The sequence below is a fragment of the Aythya fuligula genome, chromosome 12 (assembly GCF_009819795.1).
Source record: "Aythya fuligula isolate bAytFul2 chromosome 12, bAytFul2.pri, whole genome shotgun sequence".
NCBI lineage: Eukaryota > Metazoa > Chordata > Aves > Anseriformes > Anatidae > Aythya > Aythya fuligula.
In genome coordinates this window covers 19,105,590-19,120,914 of record NC_045570.1, presented here as the reverse complement: position 1 = coordinate 19,120,914, position 15,325 = coordinate 19,105,590, and the positions used below count along the sequence as shown (strand labels likewise).

Here is a 15,325-nt window from a genome sequence, read left to right as displayed (position 1 = left end):
AAACGTTTTGCTTTTTGGCAGCAGGATGGTTTGCTGCCACCTTCAATTCTTCATAGGATATGGAGTAGGTTAGCTCTAGGTAGGCACTGTTGTGAGGAGTTGCTCGTGTTGCCCATCAGCTCGCCCAGAGCAGCTGTTTTCTGTAACCATCACAAGGAAAAAAAGTTCCATTAGTGAGCAGTCTGTTCTAATGCTGGATGTCTGCAGCGTGCCGGGGCTGTGTAAACTCCAAAGTGCTTTTTTAAGAATTCAGAGTAGTTGTTAAGTGTAATAACAGCGCGCCTTGGGCAGCGAGGGAGGACTGAGTAATAGTTACTTGTGCACAGAAAGTTTTTCCTCGCTGATGTCACAGCAACAGGGATGTTTCTTGCAGCCTGTGGCAGTCATCTGATGCCCGTTAGGGATCTTCTGAAAGCAGACTGAAATCCCTGACTGCTAGTTACTAAACTGGATGCTTTTTACTCCTCCAGGTCCTGTGGTCTGATTCTTCAGTGACGTTGGTAACCAAATCATCCACTGAAGTGACTGAATTTATTTCAAAGGTAAAGGCGATACGAGCAACGCTTTGAAACGAAGCAATGTTTTGTCTGAATGTGTAATTTCATTCAGAGACATTTTCGAAAATGTGCTGAAATAATACAGATAAGTTGAATGCCATAAAACGTTTGACTTCTAAATTGCTGTGCCTTGTATCTCATCCGAGTAATGAGTCTTCTTTTCACTTACTATTTTTAATATCCTCCACCTTTAGCTGTCTCAGCTATATCCAGATGAAAACTTGGAGAAATTCATTCCTTGCCTAGCTGGTCCAGATTCATTTTACCTAGAACGGAACCACATGGACCTGGAATCGGACCTTAGGTATGCTGCTTTGTTTGGTTTTCATCTTGATACATGGCCTTTTTTCACCAAATGGAAGAAAGAATATAGATATATTACGTTTATATTCTGAATTACTCTGAAGAAATTCAGGCTTGATCTTAAACATTATTTCTTGATGATTTACCAATGTTTGAGATTGTTGTTGTGTTTGTTTTCCTTCTGTTTCAGAAAGGTAGATATGCTTTTATAAAATGCCTTGTGTATATTTGTAATGGCCGTTAAATTGTTGGAAGTCATTAACAGAAATTTCCAAAGCCCTACATGGTACCTCTGTACATTACCACAAATCACCTGGCTATTATCTAATCTAAAACACCATTTTAAAGATCACCATCTGTGGCAGTTCACATCGGTTCTCTCTTTTTTAAATCCTGAAATAGTTTTGCTCGGAGAATTCAAAGGGCTGAAGGTATTTGCAGCTACAACTGTCTTTACCTATAATAAATATTAGATGACATATTAAAATACTAATTAACTTTTCTTAGAGCTTCTGCTGAACACCTATTTTCCTACATCCAGACAGACTTTTGTCCACCACGGGTAGAGCCCCAGTGGCTATTTTTCTCTAGTGAGAGCCAGCAGGTGCATGCCTAGATTATTTTTCATGGCAAACAGCGTTCACATTTCAAACAATCCCCTCCGCGCTTCGAGAATCACAGCCTACCGAGGAGAATTTGGTAGGGTAAGAGGGAAAGCATGTTGCTGCTGCTGCTGTTTAGCTAGCAACAGTCTCTACAAATCTAGGTTAATAGAGCAGCAATCTGCGTTTACACAGCAACGGCTGTCTGTGGAGCAGAAAAAGAAGCTGTTTTGCTCAGTGCTGCATATTTGAAAGATTCAGAAAGGAACTGGGATTTTTCAAGGTGGAAAGCACATTCATGTGTCTGTAGTTGAATTAATTTTTTACTCAAAGGCTTTAAAAATGAGAAATCCAAAGTACAGTCAAAATGATCTCTATTTTGACACCTCTTTATACATTTGCAAATCATTGGAAGGCTTGGAAAAAGGCAATCAAGCTTGCATAACAATAAGAAAGCTAGTCACGTTGACAGAAGACACTTCATACATTACAAAGTTTTGGGAAACTGCCTTTTTTTTCTCCCCTGAAGAAGCACAGCAATCCCAGGGAAAATGTGACATAAGTTTTAGAGCCTTTTTCCTCTGCACTGCCAGAATCTACATCTGCTGTTTATTTCGAGGAGGAGAAAATTAAATAACCGTAGATACGTCTATATTTTCTGGTCTTTGGTTTCAGGTTTTTGAAAGGAAATTTTCACGTTTGTACTTAGAAACGTGTGTTGAGTGTTCCAGTCAGATGTAATTCTAAATTAAGCATATTTGACTGAAACATTAAACAGAGGGAAAGAAACACAAAACGGTGACATGGGTGTAAGACGTTTTAAGGATGAGGATCTGTGTGTGTTCCAAGGCTGCTTTGAGACAGAATTTCACGTTAATTTGAAAGGGCTTTTATGTTCCTTAGCATCAATTTCAAAATTTCATGTGCATGTCATAAGATTAAATAGACAGCTGGAAATCAATTGTAACAAAACGGGGTTTTATTTGTTTTTGATGAACATGCAGGTATTTGGCACCATTACCTTCCCATGTGGTGAAAAACGACCACGTTAGAAAGTTTTTCAGCACTTCATCTCCTTCACAGCAACTTCAGAGTTCAAGTAAGTTTTAAAAAAAGATTTTATTTTATTTTTATTTTTTTACTGATATGCATTTCATAACTCGATATTATTTTTAACTTCGATTCCTTGTTTTTAGATCCTGGCAACCCCTCCCTTTATAAAGTAGGAACTACGCTGGGAACATCTGGAAGGTGAAATGTTTATTTTGACTATGTTCATTCTGTTTAGTTGTAAAAACCTGTTCTATTAGTAATTATTTGTCTTCCCTTGGAGATTTATTTGAGCTTTTATAGTCAGCTGTAGAAGACTGTCAGAAATTCTATCCTTAGCGTGTGGTCAGCCCAAAAGAGTTTTGAAATCAGCAGTGGCTATCTCATCTTAAGAAATGTGTGTGTTCAAAGACAAACGTAGAGAAGCCTTTTGGCCGGCATTACCTGAGAGATTAGATCAGATGATTGCAGGATTCCTGCTGGCAGTTCAATCTACAAACACATTCTAAGCAGTGTTTCTGAGAATGTTTTAAACTAATAATTGGCATCAGCACTTCAATGTTGAGCTGCAATGTTGGATGACTTTTCTGTGATCTGCTGCTTACTACGTAAGTCATATTGGTCTCAATTATGTATTTAAAGGGAGTGATGATTGTTGAATTGTAGGCACAGATCTGGTCATCCCTAGCGTGAATATTTGTGGACAAAGGGAGAGTAGAGCATCTCTGTCTACAGCACATTTAAACGTTTCCTTGTATAGCAGTTTGTCTGCCAGAGGGAGAAAGGAGAGTGACCTCTTCCAAGTCAGACTTGGGAAAAGAGGAAGAGAAATATTCTAGCCTTTTGTTAGGAAACTCAGAACCCTACTCATTCTTTTAAGAGGCAATTTTCATTTTCTTCAACAAAAAACAGAGAACACGTCAAGGAGCCAGCATTGTGGGTTATTTAGCCACATCCACATGTTAAAAAAAAAACAATTCCATATATTAGATTTGTCAAAGCTGAACCATGGCCATTCTTTCTAGACCTTTTTTTTTTTTTCAGTCACAGAGAGGTGGTAGAACATGTACCATTTAGGATTATGGAAGGAAATGTGCTAAGCTTTTAATGGGTGCGATAGACTTCACGGCTTTTATTCTGCTGTTGTACAGCATAGTTACAAACCTTTAACTTGGATCGAACAGCACAGGTTGTACCAGAACTCTTGCAAGTGGTAGATTTATATTGCCAAAGTAGCTGAACGAAGATTCAGTGTGCTAAATCAAATTCTGTTTGTGTTTTGCAGACCTGTATGTGGCGTGGCTGGCATTCAGTCTTCTCAGAATCATGTCCAGCACCCAGCTGCTGCCCCCGTTGCACTACCCCACTGTTCCCATTCAGGAGGTACTGGCTCATCACTGGCCTATCGCAACCAGATGGACTCCTCTTCACCCATGTTAATGTCTTCCAGTCCGCAGACCCCTCAGACACAGGAACAAAACGGGATCTTAGACTGGCTCAGGAAACTGCGGTTGCACAAATACTATCCTGTCTTCAAACAGCTCACGATGGAAAAGGTAGGGCTGTGTGTTGGGTAAGAAAAGGGAATCAGCTTTTAACTAATATTCTGTAGTGTGGAAGGAGAGGCAGCAAACATCTGCGTTTAGAATCGCAGCAGTTACCAGCAAACGCTGTGAAGGTTTGCAGTCTCTCGAAGCAGTCATATTGTGATGAAATCCTTCTTCCTATTTTTGATCGGCGTGGTGCCCAGGGCCTGGGATGTTAGACAGCTGCTGTATTTCAGAATTCTTTATTGAATGCTTGAAGATCCAATTGCGTGCTGACTTAGGGGCTCTGCTTTGGCTCCCTGTTCATCCCTTTGATGTGCAGTAACAAAAATCTGTTGTTTTTTGTGTGTTTTTTCTGCTTCTTCACTGTTGTTTTTTTTTCCCAAAAATATTTGGTTATCGTTCTTTTTCAAAATAAATCCAGAGAGACTTCTGACATGAATATTGATGTGGGTGTGTACCTGCGAGTGAATGCTAATTTTTTTTCGTCAAAAATCTTTTGGAAAAATAAACGTTTATTTATTTGCATAGTAAGACTCCTGAAAGATCCTAATGTCTGCTGGATTTCAACTGAACAGTTACAAGTACTGTTACAGTATTTATCCAGCTCCAGCTGTAAGGGCTGTTTAAGATTCATGTCCTCTTACTGTATTTTAGCCTTGAACGCCCTCCGGTGGACAAAGTGCTTAGGTTGAGTCAGGTCTAAATTGGGAGAGCTTTGTGAAGGTTATAGTATGGTGTGTGTATTTAACTATAATCTCTTACCAGAGTTTTCTGGTTTGATGTTCTTCATTATGTGAGGGGATATATACTGTGCGTTTTTCTTCAATCAAGTAGGAAAACTATGGATATTTTAGTGTGCTGGCATTTTCCTGTTTAAATGAAAGCATATATAATTATGCCTACTTTGCTGGCTTTCATTTTTATTTATATCATAAATGTATATATTGATTTATCCTATATATTTTATTATAAAATTAACTTCAGAGTGTGTTTTCAAATAAACCGAAGAGATGATTGCACATCGATTTCTGTTTTAACTGACATAACTGGGAAAACTAGAGTGATTTTTAAGAGAACTAGATCCTTAAACTCATATATAGCACAAAGTCCTATTTTCATAAGTATGCAGATTGCTTTGTCTTTATAGTGAATAGTTACTATAAGCACATACCTAATTAAATTTAACCTGCAGATGTTCTTTTTTTCATTCAAGTCCCCCACGCTTTTATTCTACACTGATTCTATAATTTAAAACTGGACTTAAGTTTCCTTAAATTAACATAGATTATAAATGTCTTTAAAGCTGCTTTTCAGAATTGATGATTACTGAAAATTGTAAATAAGAATATTTCAGGCTGTAAAACTAACCACATGTTTTTCTTTCCAAGTTTTTGAGTCTTACAGAGGAAGATCTGAATAAGTTTGAATCGCTCACTATGGGAGCAAAGAAGAAGCTCAAGACCCAGCTAGAGTTGGAAAAGTAAGTGAGGAAAAAATTGTTTTATTAAGGTCATAAGTTATCCAATAAAAGTTTTACAATGGCCTTTTCTTCCAGACCATAAATCTACCAGGATTCCCACCTGTAAATATGGATAATGATTTTTTTTCCCTTAATCTGCAGTAGCGATAGTTGCTTGAAAAGCTCTTGAAGCAGAGGTTTACTAGACCATATTTTATACTCACTGTTCTACTGTTGCCTGATCAGGGTTGTATAAGGATAACCAAACATAAAGAATTTGTAAATTCCATTTTAAGAGGCCATGGCAACCCAACTGTAACAGATATGCATGGTGACAGCTCTTTAAGGAGGGGAACATTTCTGAAATAATTTACAAAAGATACGTGCAGTTACACAGGATTTTTTAAATTTTCTCTAACAGATACTGTAAAGCAGATGCACAAACCACATTTTATATTTAGTCGAGTTCCATTTGAACCATGCCTTAGAAAGTCTTATGAGCTCAGAGCAAAATCATGTCAGTGGAAGGTGGAAGACTGTATATAGTCTAAGCTGAACTTAGGATCACAGAACAGCCCGACACCCTTCTCACCTTCAGGATTTCAGCTCTGTTTCTTTCCCTTCCCCTCGGTTTCTCTGCTCAGTTGTTTGCTTTCTCTGTCATTTCTTCCCTGCGAGTAATTATCAAGTCTTTGTGCCCATGGAACCCTCTCATGTTTTGTCAGATTTAATGATTTGTGCATAAATATTTCTTAGTAACAGTACTGCAGCCGTGACGGTATACACAAAGCCGTGCCTGTGGGAGGGAGATTCAGTATTTTTTATTGGGTTGCTGCTATTAGAGACAAAGACAGGCAAACTTACTGGGAACATAAACCTCTCTTCAGTACTTTTTGGTCTTGTTTTTAATAAATAGCTGATATAACGAAGCGTCCTCATAGGGTGGGAGGGAATCAGGAAGGCAAGTCTCCAGGCTGTCGACTTCGCAGGTTCAGGTGGAGTTGCCAGATGACACGTACACAGAAAATCAGGATGCCCAGCAGGATTTTTTCTTGCTAAGACCTGACAATTTTTTGGCTCCCAGTCAGCTGGGATGAAGCACAGCTACTTCAAGAGCTTTCTCGGTGTCCTGCGGTGACCCGCGCCAGCTGTGGCAGCTGCAGGCGCTCAGGACTCTGCTGCCTGCTGGAGCGGGGCTGCACGTTGCCAGATGAATGCCTGGAGAATTCGGGCTTCTAACACGCTTCTGGGACAAAGGCAGGGCTGTTGCAGTTTTATGAGCACAGCAGTTGTTTTATGTCGTGAAGGTTATACAAAGAAAGGCAGTGCTCTGTGAAATACTACCAGCAACTTGGGGAAACTGATGGAAGAAATTGTCCGTGTTTTTGATATCTCTGCTTAGAGGGAAATGTTTGTTCTGAAGCCGCTGCAGTTACTTAAAAAGCAATTAAAAATCCAAATCCATGCCCATTTATCAAAGCTCCTACACAACATTTTTTACCAGTCTTAGATTTTCTGGCATTTGCAACATTAGAGGTTTGAATCACATTTGGCTTTTCTTTGATTTTGGTGTGCCTGGCTATGTCTGAGACATGCCTACATAACATGTGATAGATGTCACCATTTTGTGACGTTTTACCTTAAACAAATGAAAGCCTTAGCATTATAATCAGATGACAGAAAGGCTGAAGTAACTGCTGGCAAGCAGCTAAGTTCAAGGTTGATATAATTGCCAAATGTTTCCACGTGAAATGAGCATAACTTCTTGAGATTATTTAATGGGCTTTGCCTGTTTCGGTTTCATTCAGAAATTGATTGGTCTGTTGATGTGTTTTAGTCAGTTTTTGTGTCTTCATATATTTTTCTGTTGCCCTACAGAGAAAAATCGGAGAAGCGGTGCCTAAACCCCACAACACCTCCTTCAGTTACCAGCAGCGGTGTGGCGAGGGTTCCCCCTACCACGCACGTTGGGCCTATCCAGAGTATTCGTGGCAACCATGCTGCAGGTAAGAAAGGAGCAGAGCACAGTGCTGTGCTCGCAGGGCTCAATATGTACTTGTACAAGAGCAAGCTCATCCTCTTCCTGCTTCTCCACCAACCTGTCGTAAGCTTCGTCTTCCAAAAGGCCATTGGCTTAACAGGGAGCAATCAAAAGATGCAATTCCTGTGTATGTGGAGTGCAAGAAAAATTATTTGTCTCTCTGTGGCTTCCATGTGAATGGCCAGCTGTGCTAGTCAGCAACTGCTAACACCTCCAGACTCGTGCTTTGTAGCCAGTGCCTGTCTCTCTGTAAATCTTGAGCACCTTTATATGTTAGCTGGTGTTGTGGGACAGTTGTAACTGGGTCTTGCCGAGCAGGACTCACCATTTTTGTTTGCATTCCCTGATTGCTCACGCCCACTTTATCCGCAGAGCTGCGGGTGGACGTGGATCAGCCAGCCCACCCGCTGCCCCGGGAAGGCAGCTCGTCCGAGTACTCCAGCTCTTCTTCCAGCCCCATGGGGATTCAGACGAGGGAAGAGAGCTCAGACAGCGCCGAGGAGAACGAGAGACGTAAGCAGAAACGGCCAGGGAGGGTGCTTGTGTTGGCCAGCTTGTGGCCTAGGGAAGCAGTTGTATTTATAGACGCAATATTTTCTGTCCCTAGGTTTAGAGATCCACTTAGATGGTTCAGAAAAGGAGAAGCCCGTCATGTTACTGAATCATTTCACTTCGAGTTCGGCCAGACCCACTGCTCAGGTCTTACCAGTGCAAAATGATGCAGGCTCCAATCCGTCCGGTCACCATCCTCTGCCAATGCAAATGATGTCAGCGGCCTCTTCTCATATCACCCCCATTCGGATGCTGAATTCAGTGCATAAATCAGAGCGCGGCAATGCAGACATGAAGCTGCTTTCATCGTCTATGCATTCACTTTTATCTTTAGAAGAAAGGAATAAAGTCTCTCCTGGACCGAGAGGCAGCATAAAAATGGAAAAGAGCTTTGGGAATACGGTAGTGGATGTAATGGCTGCGTCCTCTCCCCATCAGCCCTTGCAAGTGCTTTCCGGGGCTGCTGAGAGCAGCTCACCCACGTCTACCATTAACTTCGGTCCTCGAACCAAAGTCGTACACGCTTCGACTCTGGACAGAGTGATAAAAACAGCTCAGCAGCCAGGATTGATAGTAGAAACGAGCACTGCTGCCACGGTAACATCCAGCACAGTCTTCCACGTGGCTCGTCCACCCATCAAACTCCTGGTGTCTTCTTCTGTTCCTACTGATTCTGCCATTGCCGGACAGACTTCCTGCTCCAGTAATATGCAAATAACGGTGTCCCCTGCAATAATAAATCCCCGGACTGCTCTGTACACAGCCAACACCAAAGTTGCCTTTTCTGCAATGAGCAGCGTGCCGGTGGCGCCGATGCAAGGCAGCTTCTGCGCAAACAGCAACGCGGCCTCGTCCAGCAGCCACCCCTCCACCTCGTTTGCAACCATGGCCAATTTGCCCAGCTGCCCCGCGCCCAGCTCCAGCCCCACGCTCTCCTCCGTTGCCGAGAACAACTTCTACAGCAGCAGCAGCAGCAGCAGCAGTAGCAGCAGCAGCAGCAGCAGCGGGTCAGCAGGGAGCATCCCGGTACCAAACCAGAACCACCACCACCATCACCACCAGCAGCAGCAGCCGCAGCCGCCGGGGTGCATGGTGTGCAGCTCCTGCGGCTGCAGCGGGAACTGCGGTTCGAGCGGCATGACCGTCAGCTACGCTAACTATTTTCAGCACCCGTTCTCGGGCCCTTCCATGTTTACTTTCCCGTTTCTGCCCTTCAACCCCTTGTGTAGTAACGGCTACATCAACACGCAGCAGTACAACAGCAGCACGACCTTCCCCGTGGTGCACACCGCCTACAACAGCGGGATAGCGCCGGACTCCGTGATGGCCGGGCAGTCGACGTTTGCGGTGCCGCCGATGCAGAACTTTATGGCAGGGACGGCAGGGGTCTATCAGGCACAGGGAATGATGGGGAACAGCAACGGCTCCAGTCACAAAAAAAATGGGAATCTCTCCTGTTACAACTGTGGGGCCAGCGGGCACAGAGCTCAGGACTGCAAACAGCCTCCGATGGACTTCAATCGACAAGGTAACGGCGGGCGGAGGGGCTGGCACGGGGCGCAGCTCCCATGTCGATGGTGCCGGTGCCGTATCCTCCTGCAGGTTGCACCTGCTTGCATAAAAAAGCCTTGTTGAGCTGCATTCAAAGCGGTGGAGCACACACTGAAGGTGTTTCTGGTGACAGGTGGCAGCAGAATTGTTGGTGCTGCTTGTACCTTGTAATCCAGGTCATTTGGGTTAGAATTGCAGGTTCCCCAGCAAGTTGACAAACTGAACGTCTCTGTTTCCTCTTTCCCTTCTTCCCAAAGCAGTTAGATAAATGAAATGCTCAGATCCTTTGGAAAAGTCTCCTGTAGGAGTTTGCAGCTCTATTTATTCTGCATAGCCTGTTGCTTACGTGGTTCTCCTGCAGAGGTTTGAAATCCTTAATTCTGGGTGAGAAGCAACTGAGAGAGGAATGTTAATTTACCAAGAGCACTTTGCAGCCCCATTTTTCTTTGTTCTTTTGGTTGGTTCGTTGTTTTGAAAGCATTTGCATGTGGTACAAACTTAAACATGAACTTTGACTGGAGCAAACAGCACCAAAGTGCTCAGTTTTACATCGTTCCTTGTCCATAGCAAATGTCTGTATTAGTTTTTATACAGTGCAGGCAGGACCTCAAATATTTGATCATTATAAATTAACAAGTGGCTGATTTTGAGGCAGCAATTAGCAGCAGTGTGAAAATGTAAATAATGAATGGAGTTTCTGGGTCTAATATTTTGATAATGGCTGATGGGGAAGAAGTGACACTGACTCAGGCAATCCAAACTGAGAAAACTTTAGAGACGTGGTCTGCTGTCTTTCAAAGCTGCATTTCATTGTATTGACCAGATATAAACTATTTTTGCCATCCAAACTAATTTTTGCCAGCCCTAAAACTGCACCTAAGCCAGAGAGTTTTACTGTGTAAAGCTGTGCTTTGAAATTCGTTTCTGTTGGCTGGATGTTAGTCTTTTCTGCAGCTTTACAGGGGTGCTGCAAACTGGCGTTACGCTGTAATATTGCATTAAAAGTCTAATGAGAAGCAGGTTCTTTTAGAAAGTTCTGAGATGTAACTGGTTTGAAAAGCTTTATGGTGCCTAATCTTTCTGTTTCCTCTCCCCCAGGTACTTTTAGGCTGAAATACGCTCCTCCCTCTGAAAGTCTGGACTCCACAGACTGACATTTTATCTGGCAAGAAAATACTGTAAGCCATGGAGATATAAGGAGACTGAAACACAAAACTGAGACGTCCAGTTGCTGTTAAGCTTAATGTATTTTTTAATCCAAAGGTGCTTTACTTTATTAGACTAGGTAGAAAATCTAGCTTAGGGGTGCATCGAACCCATATTTGATTGCCAAATTCATGCTTGGATCTTGCTGTTGGAACTTCTGACCACGTGTCATAGGACCGATGCGGACTGGATGGATGGTGGAGCTGGCCAGCTGCATTTTCTGTTGCAAGTACAACATCCTATGTACTTTTTTTGCTGGAGAATGTTGCCATACGTGGACTTTCTGAGGTGAAACGTCAAACTCCAGGGCAGCTACATTCTGAAGTGGAAGCTGGAGGCGGAAGGTAGGAGTGGCCGTTCGCCAGAAGGACTTTGGCACCCCTGGGCTAGGTAAAATGTCTACTTTTTTTCAAAAGTGATCAGGCACTAATCTCTGGGATTTTTAAGGATTGCACTACAGAAGAATGTAAAACTCTTCAAGCTTTCTGCACTTTTAGCAGACAGTGTCACTCTGAGACCAGTGCAAGAGGCAAAGAAGTTCCAACTTTTAAAAATTGGCACCAGCAGGCTATGTGGCTTACACTACACGATACAAATCTGAAGTAAGTCTCTCTCCTTCCCCTTCCAAAAGAACACACGCAGCAGTTTGGGTTCCTTCTGGAAACAAACTTGTACTTCATTGTCTCACTTATTGCCAGGTAGTGCTGGGTTCCCAGCAGTGGAATAAGCTTAGTTTCCAAGGGTCCAAGTCCCAGAGACTCCAGAGTCATAAAGGCTTCAAGGATATTTTCCTGTCATACACAAAACAACCTTTACGTCCTGTTACTGTATATAGGTCTCTTTCACAGAAACCTTATTATTCTGCTTTTGTAAATGAATTTTAAACCATCCTTAAAAAAAAAAAAAAAGAAAAAAAAAGGAACTCTGGCCGCAGAGTTTGTAAGCTTTTGCTTTACTTTATATAAAACAAAACCTTTGACTCCTACCCCGAGGCTTTTGCTACAGGATTCAGAAGTGGTAGAAGTCAAACATGTAAAAGGTAGTAAACTTCATTATTATCAAGACTTTGAAGGATTTATTGTCAGCCTCCTTCGTTGCAATAGATTGTAGATGACTAGCTTTGGTGTTAACTACTTAGCGTACATAATTTGTGGGTGACAAATCTAAATTAGGACTTGAGAGGAAGCCAAACAAATCCTGAACTGCTAATTTGAAACAGTTTGGTCCTGTCTTGTTGAAAGGAGATACTAATCCTCGTGGCTCACCCGCGGAATCTGACACCATTAAATGGGTGAGGCCTTCTCTTGAAAATGTCTGACAGAGAGATATTTGCATCCTGTAATTTGGAAGACACCTTTAAAGTCTGAAGCCTTGTTTACACCTGGAGGTGTTCCTCACACCAGGTCACACCAGGATGAGTAGTGTCCGTGTAGTATCCGTGGTGGTGCAGGGGACTTTCGCTGCAGAGCGAGGGAAGCCCCGTCCGTGCAGAGCTGCTCAGAGATCGACCCTTAGCGAGGAAAGAGCCGTGTGAGGGGGCTGACAGCCGAGACTTTCCTGGAGCCCATCAGTAGGGAAAATGTTCAGGGCCACCCCCAGTCCTGCTCTCTGAGCGAGGACCGAGGAGGCGAGCGATGTTAGCGGGGCCAGGGTGAGAAATGAGCATCCCCAGAGGATGGCAAAAACCCGAGCTCAGCCCAGCTGCCTGCAGCTTGTACTGCTTTTGGCTTCACGGAAACCAAAGTCTCAATTTGCTTAACGTTTGGTTAAAAAAAAAAAAAAAAAAGCTATTTCTTACTCCTATGCAATGAAAACGAACCAGATTTGTGTGTTCTCAGCCCAGCTCACACTACACGCAGTGCCGCGCGCGCCACGGGGATGCTTCTGTTGGCTCTGCCTGCTTCTTGAGGTTACCTGCAGTGGAACGAGCAGCCTTCAGACCTACAACACTAAAGTGATGAAAACTGACAATGCAATTTACTTTGCCTTAATGAGCTTGAGACAATGGTAGGAACAATCTGTCATACTGTATTGCGCTGAGGGAAACGTGCAGTTTTCACTGACAATGTTTACTATTTCCAGCTTTGAGGGTCTCTCCAGTGGCCTGGAACATGTGCTGAAAGCCAAACCTTAACATTTTTTTCACTTTTTTTAAAACAATATTTTAAAACGGAATTGTATTTAAATAATCTGTGTTTCAACACACGTGCAAGTGTTAAAATCCCTCTCAAAACAGCAAAAATCAACAGCAAAAAAGAAAATATTTTCTGTACCGGTTGCATTTTGTTTTAATGCCCAAGGCTGGGAACATAGTCTTGTCTAATACTCATCACAGAGTTGAAACCATAACAAAAGGACTGTAAAACTGAACTTCTATCCAGCAAACTGTTTCATTCCTATCTTCAGAGCTTTCTTTGGGATTGTTTCCTTTGTGTAAAGTTAAGGCTGATGTTTCTTAAAGTGGCTTACGTGTACTTTTAGGTAACGTTTTGAAATGGTGAAGTCTGATTTTAGAGTACGTTCAAATTCAGAAGTCTTGAGTACCTTAAAGCAACGTGAGTGTGATAGAGAAATGTTAGACGAGCCAGCACCAGTTAACGAGCCTTCCCTAAACCACAGCGAGTTGCGGCTTCCGATCTGCTGGCAAACGCTGTCCGCTTTGTACCAAGAACAACCAAAGTTGGTAAGTCTGAACAGAGCACTTTAGTTCCATAAAATAATCCTTAATCTGTTTTTAAGAGGCCCAAGTCCATCTCCCCACCCCATGCCCCGAAAAGTTCGGCAGCTCATTTTAGAGTAGTAGTTCCAGCTTCACTGGCTCAAAGAATCCAGTTCTTAAAACCTATTTTTATATATTGAAAGATGGAGATTTCAAAGTATGCTATTTATTCCTATCTTTGTCCTGAAAGTATAAAAAGAAGTAGTTCTCAAAATGGATTTCACTGTGGAATAGAAATGATTTTAAGCGTAAGGCAGAAGGGAATCCCGAGTCCTCTCCCTGCAGGGGCACAGAGAAGTTGGTGATGAGTCTTCCCTCCAGGGCAGCGAGGGACTTGCCGTGCGTTTTCAGATGTTTTCCTTTGGGGAGTGTTGGTGATGGAAAGAATCGAAATAGAATGGTATTTCCAGCAGACTCCTTGCACTGGCAGTCTCCAAGTTAAGCATTAATAAATACGTCATGTCCAATGCTGAGCAGTGGGAGAGCGAAGGAGGAGGACTCATTTTAGCAAGCAAGGTATGGATCAGATTTTCCATAACATTTGTACTTCAAACAACACGTCACACTTTGCTTTTTGTGAAACGTTTTCAACAGTCTGCATACCAGGGTCACTAAATCTTAGCAAATTAAGTGGCAGATGTCCAGTAGCGGTCTAACACTTTGAGCTTCATTCCCCCAAATTCAGTTCCATGCTAATTCTCGCTGGCAAGCTTCAGGGGGAAGGTACTCAAAATAAAAAAAAAAACAACCCCATAGTGAGTGGTATTTGGCATAGCAACACTCCTTCCCGAAATGAACATGACATCACCCAGAACCCTGCCTGCGGGTGAGCTGGCTATTTTTGGTGTCATCAGAGCCAAAGAAAGTTTATTGGAGGTCACGGACTGAGCGCTGGGGATTCGCGATAGCCCTGTCGGGCGCGGTGGATGCAGGCAGATCGGGACCGAAGCCGAGGTAACGGAGCAGCGGCAAGAGTCGAGAAACTTCTGCTGGTTGAGGCCACGGAAACCCCAACCACCCCCCGCCCCCTCGATCTGTGTGATAAACCCTTGGAACTACCTGTTTGCTCTCTGAAATTCTCCTGACATAAGCAAGGAACGTGTTGGTACCGATGCAGAAAGCCAATCCTGTGTGTTTTCAAGTGCAGATTAACAGCTTCTCTTGGACATAACTTTCCACTAGGAATGAAGGAAACTCCTGCTCCCATTTGAGCCATTTCTTTTACTTCGGTCAATTCTAGTATTACAAATTGTGCATGTAACTTTATAAATATTTTAAATAGTTTTGTAAATATTTAATATTCAGCTAATTTGATTTTGAATTGTAAATGTCAAGTATTCTGGTATTGGGATTTTTATGTTTTATTATACTTTGTTAAAAGTAAAATTGTACATTTTTAGAATGTTTTTATCTGAGTAAATTTAATGTATGGAAAATAAAGAGTTAAACAGAATCCCTCTTTCTTTTTTTTTTTTTTTCCTTTAAACGGGCTTCATCTCTTTGGGGGCTCCTCCAGCTTGGCAGCTACCAGGGTCTTTTTTTATTCCATTAACTTCTGCTGTCTCTCCGCCCCCAGACATCTGGCTGCGAAGCACAAACCCATGACAGCGCTCGCAGAGTTGATGCAGGGAAGCCAAGATCCTCGGAAGCGTTTGCGTTTGCCCAGATGAGGGAGATGGCGAAGAGCAGAAACAGACGCTGGGGGTATGGAAGCGCCCCCATGCAGCCTCTCCCC

The 15,325-nt window shown here is 42.8% G+C and overlaps 1 protein-coding gene across 1 annotated transcript in view; it reads left to right on the top strand.

The window, feature by feature from the left end:
- Positions 1 to 11,779, top strand: part of ZCCHC14 (zinc finger CCHC-type containing 14) — a 48,403-nt gene extending 36,624 nt beyond the window's left edge. Inside the window, exons 4-13 of the mRNA XM_032195654.1 lie at positions 471 to 542; positions 752 to 861; positions 2,467 to 2,561; positions 2,659 to 2,713; positions 3,798 to 4,068; positions 5,451 to 5,542; positions 7,400 to 7,527; positions 7,935 to 8,075; positions 8,170 to 9,642; positions 10,764 to 11,779. Of these exons, the coding sequence (XP_032051545.1) occupies positions 471 to 542; positions 752 to 861; positions 2,467 to 2,561; positions 2,659 to 2,713; positions 3,798 to 4,068; positions 5,451 to 5,542; positions 7,400 to 7,527; positions 7,935 to 8,075; positions 8,170 to 9,642; positions 10,764 to 10,819 (2,493 nt within the window). The 3' untranslated portion in view covers positions 10,820 to 11,779. The remainder of the gene's footprint in view (positions 1 to 470; positions 543 to 751; positions 862 to 2,466; positions 2,562 to 2,658; positions 2,714 to 3,797; positions 4,069 to 5,450; positions 5,543 to 7,399; positions 7,528 to 7,934; positions 8,076 to 8,169; positions 9,643 to 10,763) is intronic.
- Positions 11,780 to 15,325: the final 3,546 nt, after the last annotated feature.